Genomic DNA, 7,500 nt, shown 5'->3' with positions numbered 1-7,500 from the left:
GGATGGATGGATAGAGAGATAGATAGATAGATAGATAAATAGGCAGACAGGCAGATAGACAGATGGCTATAAATAGACACCTAAACACATACATACATACATACATACATAATACATACATACATACATACGTATCTGTATACATACGTATACAGATAGATAGATAGATAGATAGACAGATAAGCAGAAAGATAAATAGATGGATAGACAGAGACAGAGATAGATGGACAGACACTATCATTTCATCGCCTGTCCACCAAAAATGTAACCATAAGACAAATATTTAAATCATGGCGCCACACTTGCATTAGCACAGCAAAATAAAATAACACGCATGTATAGAAATATAAAAGACGTATTACCATACAAAATGATGACAAAGAAAAGGCAATGAACACTGAAATAAAACATCTTTCCCAGACAACAATGCATGCACTTGACAACAATGGATGCATTTATTCATTCCTGTCCTTATGAAAACTCTCCATATTATAGTCTTTACACGTGGTTGCGGATGGATGACAGAACAACTGAATGACAAACTGGAGGTGGTAAATACAGGACTGACAGAAGTAGAAGATCAGAAGTTTCGCTCGGACGGCCTGAGGAAGACTGGCAGCCGACAGAGTGGAGAAAGCTCGGGATGCCTTGGAGTGTCTCGCGTTTTGCCGCCTTTCTCGGCTACTTTTAACCAAGATCAAAACAATACGCTGTTATTTTGTTTTTATTTCGATCTTCCTTTTAACAGGCTCTAGTGGGAGTTATCTAAGTTTTCGGGGATGTTTTAATGATTAAGATGACAATCTAGCAAAGATTTTACTTTATTGATGGAAAAACAATGGTAAAGATTTGACTTTTCAGTTCTGCAGCCTCTGAAAATAGTCCAAATGATAACTCAAGTGTTTCGAAATACGGAATCATGAGAGTGATAATAGTCGTTGAACATTTGTGGATAGGTTATAATGTGGTGCCGCTTTGTGCATCATGAAGCTATGGCAGAGTTTAATGATGGAGTGACCGCGTTACCTGCAGGGCCACACAAAGCCGGGAGTCGGGGAGTTTGCGGCGCGCCAAGTACACCTTTCCGCCGTAGGGAAGCGAGTCATCCCAGTCAGTGGGTTCATAGCGGGGCTGGGAGTCGCGCCTCCGTCGATTTCGCAAGCCTGTGCGTGAAACACGGTGAACCAAACACTGGATTAGAAGGTTCACGATAACTTGGCAAACTAGTGCCTTCCCTGTTCCCCTTAATATGTCTTTTATCATTGGTGTCACGAATAAAACCACCCTTTTTCAGACAAGCCAAGATATTAGGCATCGACGTGATCCAAAGTAAACATGCAAAGAAAAACAGGACGAGGCGGGTGATAAATGCATAGCTTCCCAGGCTGTAATAAAAACAAATTACTCTATCACAAAAGCTGTAACATGCAGTAACTGAGTATCAACTGAGTACAGCAAACTAAATTAAATGAGTTACTCACATACCTAGTAAAATAGACGACAAAATATCTCGTAAGTTGCAAAACCTCAATTACGAAGGTTTCATAATGTTTTTAGTATCTGAATAGAAATAAAGCAAATCATCCTATGTTAGGGTAAGTACACAGCCTGGCCACACACTGCACGCCTGGCTTGTAGTCTTACCACCGAGGCCTCAGGTACAGCCACCAGAAGAAGCCTTTGCAACCAATGTATTCCGTGAGTGAGGAGTCCAAACAGAAGGGGGAGAAGGGAGGGGAGGGAGCCAAAGAGACTGGACGCCTCCTGCTTTGTATTCTTCTTCTTATTATTGTTGTTGTTGTTGTTGTTGTTGTTGGTGGTGGTGGTGGTGGTGTTGTTAGCATTATTATTATCATTATCATTATCATTATTAATCAAGAAATGGATTTACGTATTTGTTCATCTTCCATCAATGTGACGAGGCAGAGAGGCATCCTCTCTGTTACTCCCTATCAGAAGGATATCGTGCTTGTCTATGGAGATATGTGCATGGAAAATAAAATATACACATTCCCATTAGACTATACTACACCTCCTCTACACCCCGACGAGGCACTCACCTCCAGGAAGAAGCGGCGCCTCCTCTCCCTCCAGGAAACCCGCGCCGCCAGCACCACCACCACCACTAACCGAGCCTCTGCGGTGCCTTTCCTTCATTTCCATCGCTGCTGTCAGGGATTGCACAACGTCTCTAGGACAGAGGCAAAGTTTTTTTTTTTTTTTTTTGTACTGTAGACAAAGTAAGGTGAATACATTAGGTTAGAAATACAGCAACTGCGTTATAGTTTGTTGCCAGGGCGAGCCACACACCTCACTCAATCGATACTTCTCGCGATACTGCGAAACGCTTCTTTTCTCAACACTGCATCCCTTCCTCCAATACACATAAAAGAAAATAATGCAATAATACACACGTATTCTACGTGAATCGTTCACTCCTATCGGTTATTTGGCATCTGAATTACTTGATTTATAGTTATTCTTCGCTTCCACACTACGGAAGTTCAGCTTTTGTTCGTGAAGAATGAAATGCGACATAGAATGAACCATGAGATGGAGCAGGTAATTAACAATACGTGGTGTGCTTACAGCTCAGCCTGCGAGGTGCGGTGCTTGGTGGTGGACGGTGGTCAGGGGAGTGAAGTGTTTGCGCTGGTAGTCATGCACACCAGCACCTCCTCCCCCTCTCCCTCCTGCCACACAATCTCGTTTCTTTTTCTTTTCCGTGACTCGGGTACACAATTACTTTTAAATTCCACATCCCTTTTTCGCTGTTCTTTGAGACTACATCATCACAATAATACCATATGGGCAGCATTAACTTCCTTATATGCAAGGAAAACTGACCAAAGGCTAACACACACACACACTACAATCTAACCCTTCGCTCGTTCCAGCGGTGGCCAGAGGATAAGCGCCCAAACGTTCAGGCGCCCTCCCTCTATCCCAGTCTAGCAGCTCCTTCACACACGTACTGTTTTACCTTATTCTTTGATTTTTCAACTTGCCTTCCTTTCCTATTTAGGTTTTCACTCAGTACACTATTTCAGTGCAATCTCTTCCACCGCATACTATCACTCCATTGTGCAATCAACCATGCTTCATCTCACACACCCTTCCATTGCTCGCACCTTTCCATCTCACCACTCCACGCGCCCCCTACATAACTCCTTTCCCCAACAATTATTGGTTGTTGTATGCCATTCAACGTCCAGGTCTGTGATCCATACGTCAATGTTAAAAGGATAATATTGATGTGTATAGCAGCCTACATCCATAGACCCTTTAAGTCACCCATCTTTCACGATCCTCTCTCCCAACCCTCCATCCTTGCGTATCATTATCATTAGATAAACTTTTTTGCCTCTTCCATTCTCTTTCCTTCCATAACCATTTTGTCCTTTCTTCCTACTGCTGGGGCGTACTTTAATTATGTAAGATATTTCAATAAAGCACCTCCACCTCCTCAAAAAAAAAAAAAAAAAAAAAAAAAAAAAAAAAAAAAAAAACTAACGTTTCACACTATTCACTTTGTTTCGTACAAGCTAGTACATCTGGGGACCACCAATGAAACACAGGTACCTTAGGCAACTGACAGAAGCCCTTTCTCTATCCTCATGTTCAATCCAAAGTTGGATGTTGCATCTACGTATGTGCGCAACGACCTCTCTCTTGTGCCCATGCTCTTGAAGCTTGGTGAACTAACTTTTAACTTTGCTATCCTCCATTACCCAGACCAACTAGTCCAATACCCTACTGACAGTCTTGGAGATATGCCTAGCATTCTCAACCTTTTTCTAACTTCTGATCCTGCTTATGCTGTCACTGTCTTCTCCGTTGGGCTCCTCCAATCACCTCGTATCTCTATCGTGTCTTATTGCTCCAATCCTGCTTCAGGATCTTCCAAAGCAGAGACACTTAAGCCTACTGCTTCTATCAGAGACCCATATCTGTTATGCTGAGCGCATAACAGGTGATAGTGTCTGGCATGGAGGCGAACATTCGTCATTCTTTCTCTCACCCTAAACTTTCCAAACCCTGTTTTAACTCGGCCTGTTCTCATGCTATACATGATAAGGAGGTGCCCACTGAAGGTACTTGAGCCTTCCATCACCTGAATTTCAATGAACTTTCTTTCACTCTGTAAGACAGTTATCTGCAAGCAGACATGCTATCATAGCCTATTCCACTCCATTCACTTTCAGCCTAGTGCTAGTGCTTTCCTCTCCCTTCACTGACCATCCTGGTGAACTAGCCTTCAACTTTGCTATCCTCTACGACCTAGAGCAATTGGTGCAACACCCTACTCGTATTCCTGACCGCCTTAGAGATACACCCAACATTCTTGACCTTTTCCTGACCTCTAATCCTTCTGCTTATGCTGTCACCCTCTCTTCTCCGTTGGGCTCCTCCGATCACAATCTCATATCTGTACCTTATCCCATTGCTCCAATCCCTCCTCAGGATCCCCCTAAGCGAAGGTGCCTCTGGGGTTTTGCCTCTGCTAGTTGGGGGGACCTCAGGAGGTATTTTGCTGATTTTTCTTTGAATGACTTATGCTTCCCTGTCAGAGACCCATCTTTGTGTGCCGAGCGCATAACAGAGGTGATTGTGTCTGGCATGGAGGCGTACATTCCTCACTCTTTTTCTCGACCTAAACCTTCCAAACCTTAGTTTAACACAGCTTGTTCTCGTGCTACACATGATAGAGAGGTGGCCCACAAAAGATACTTAAGCCTTCCATCACCAGAATCTCATGAACTTCATATTTCTGCCCAGAACCATGCCAAGTCTGTTCTCTAACTAGCCAAAAACTCCTTCATTAACATAAAGTGTCAAAATCTTTCAAGATCTAACTCCCCTCATGACTGCTGGCATCTAGCCAAAAATATCTCCAATAACTTTGCTTCTTTCCCTCCTTTATTTCAACCAGATAGCACCACTGCTATCACATCTATTTTTAAAGCTGAACTCTTTGCTCAAACCTTTGCTTAAAATTCTACCTTGGATGATTCTGGGCTTGTTCCTCCCTCTCCTCCACCAACTGACTATTTCATGCCACCTATTAAAATTCTTCGCAATTATGTTTTCCATGCTTTTGCTGGCCTAAACCCTCGGAAGGCTTATGGACCTGATGGGGTCCCTCCTATTGTTCTCCGAAACTGTGCCTCCGTGCTTGCCTAGTAAAACCCTTTCAGCTCTGTCTGTCAACATCTACGAGTACCTTTCCTTCTTGCTGGAAGTTTGCTTACATTCAGCCTGTTCCTAAAAAGGGTGACTGTTCTAATCCCTCAAACTACCATCCTATTACTTTAATTTCCTGCTTATCTAAAGTTTTTTTAATCCATTCTCAACAGAAAGATTCTTAAACATCTCACTTCACAACCTTCTATCTGATCGCCAGTATGGGTTCTGTCAAGGCCTCTCTACTGGTGATCTGGCTTTCCTTACCGAGTCTTGGTCGTCCTCTTTTAGAGATTTTGGTGAAACTTTTGCTGTTGCCTTGGATATGTCAAAAGCTTTTAATAAAGTCTGGCACAAAGCTTTGATTTCCAAACTACCCTCCTATGGCTTCTATCCTTCTCTCTGTAACTTCATCTCAAGTTCCCTTTCTGACCATTCTATTGCTGGTGTGGTAGACGGTCACTGTTCTCCTAAATCTGTTAACAGTGGTGTTCCTCAGGGTTCTGTCCTGTCACCCACTCTCTTATTATTCATTAATGATCTTCTAAACCAAACTTCTTATCCTATCCACTCCTACGCTGATGATACCACCCTGCACTTTTTCACATCTTTTCATAGACGTCCAACCCTTCAGGAAGTAAACATTTCACGCAGGGAAGCCACAGAACGCCCGACTTCTGATCTTTCTAAAATTTCTGATTGGGGCAGAGCAAACTTGGTATAGTTTATTGCCTCAAAAACTCAATTCCTCCATCTATCACCTCAACACAACCTTCCAGACAACTATCTCCTCTTTTTCAATGACACTCGACTGTCCCCCTCTTCTACAATGAACATCCTCGGTCTGTCCTTTTACTTATAATTTGAACTGGAAACTTCACATCTCATCTCTAGCTAGGTCAGCTTCTAGTAAGTTAGATGTTCTGAGACGTCTCCACAAGTTTTTCTCACCCTCCCAGCTGGTAAACTCTGTACAAGGGCCTTATCCATCCATGTATGGAGTATGCTTCACATGTCTGGGGGGGGGTTCCACTCATACTGCATTTCTAGACAGGTTGGAATCAAAAGCTTTTCGTCTCATCAACTCCTCTCCTCTAACCGACTGTCTTCGGCCTCTCTCATCGCCACAATGTTGCATCTCTAGCTGTCTTCTACCGCTATTTTCATGCTAACTGCTCTTCTGATCTTGCTAACTGCATACCTCCCCTCCTCCCAAGGCCTTGCTGCACAAGACTTTCTTCTTTCTCTCACCCATATTCTGTCCACCTCTCTAATGCAAGAGTTAACCAGTATTCTGAATCATTCATCCCATTCTCTGGTAAACTCTGGAACTCCCTGCCTGCTTCTGTATTTCCACCTTTCTATAACTTGAATTCTTTCAAGAGGGAGGTTTCAAGACACTTATCCTTCAATTTTTGACTACCACTTTGGATCCTTTTCTGGGACTGGCATCTCAGTGGGTTTTTTTTTTTTTACTTGATTTTTGTTGCCCTTGGCCAGTGTCCCTTTTACATTGAGAGAAAAAAAAAAAAAAGTCCAGAGCAGTGTGAACCGGGCCTTACAGAAAATTTTTCCGAGCATGGTGTGGGCAAATTGTAGATAAAACGCCAGGTAAGCTAAATTCATTGATATATTTCACATTACGCTGGAGCCAGATTGCTGCCACCCCATCCAGTGGTGAGTGTAGTCCTTTTTCCCTTAATCAGCTATTTATTTACTACTAACTGCCCATACCATCTTTCTTTTCTTTTTGACATGATGAACCAATTTAATTTTGAATCCCTTTATATGCTGCTGAATAAATCAATAATAAGTAAGACTATAAATATATATTTTAGAGCAAGCTTCCAGTTATACTTATTAGAATCTCTTTAAACAGGTATCACTGGAGCACACAACCTGTAGCCTGGCCATTCAATGACATCCTTTCTTAGCAAGTTAGCTGCCAAGGATTCAGCTAAGTGAATGGATCAGAGAATGTAATCAGGAAAGGAAAGGAAAGGAAAGGAAAGGAAAGGAAAGGAAAGGAAAGGAAAGGAAAGGAAAGGAAAGGAAAGAAGGGGGAGGGGAGAGAGAGAGAGAGAGAGAGAGAGAGAGAGAGAGAGAGAGAGAGAGAGAGAGAGAGAGAGAGAGAGAGAGAGAGAGAGAGAGAGAGAGAGAGAGAGAGAGAGAGAGAGAGAGAGAGAGAGAGAGAGAGAGAGAGAATTACCCATTAAAACTGGCCATTTGTACACTATTCAAGTATTAGCATTCAACACCAGTAAGTTAACAAAATCATCAGATAAAGCATCATGGTAGGTAGCAATTCTGTCTGCA

At 42.6% G+C, this 7,500-nt stretch overlaps 2 protein-coding genes across 5 annotated transcripts in view; both read right to left on the bottom strand.

Moving 5' to 3' along the window:
* LOC135090080 (protein sel-1 homolog 1-like) overlaps positions 1-3,379 on the bottom strand; it is a 5,157-nt gene extending 1,778 nt beyond the window's left edge. Inside the window, exons 1-3 of one of the 2 annotated variants that reach the window (XM_063986385.1) lie at positions 2,590-3,379; positions 2,061-2,191; positions 1,027-1,163 (exon numbers count right to left, since the gene is read on the bottom strand). In XM_063986385.1, the coding sequence (XP_063842455.1) occupies positions 1,027-1,163; positions 2,061-2,163 (240 nt within the window). In that variant the 5' untranslated portion in view covers positions 2,164-2,191; positions 2,590-3,379. The remainder of the gene's footprint in view (positions 1-1,026; positions 1,164-2,060; positions 2,192-2,589) is intronic. The other variant, XM_063986386.1, reaches the window with a different exon arrangement.
* Positions 3,380-6,996: 3,617 nt separating this feature from the next.
* LOC135090079 (E3 ubiquitin-protein ligase TTC3-like) overlaps positions 6,997-7,500 on the bottom strand; it is a 26,139-nt gene continuing 25,635 nt past the window's right edge. For all 3 annotated transcript variants that reach the window (XM_063986382.1, XM_063986383.1, XM_063986384.1), the window contains one exon: positions 6,997-7,500. This exon is cut by the window's right edge and continues 1,003 nt beyond it. The gene's annotated coding sequence lies outside the window, so the exon portion shown is untranslated.

Source organism: Scylla paramamosain, chromosome 34, assembly GCF_035594125.1.
Source record: "Scylla paramamosain isolate STU-SP2022 chromosome 34, ASM3559412v1, whole genome shotgun sequence".
Classification (NCBI taxonomy): Eukaryota; Metazoa; Arthropoda; class Malacostraca; order Decapoda; family Portunidae; genus Scylla; species Scylla paramamosain.
This window is presented reverse-complemented; position numbering and strand designations above follow the sequence as displayed.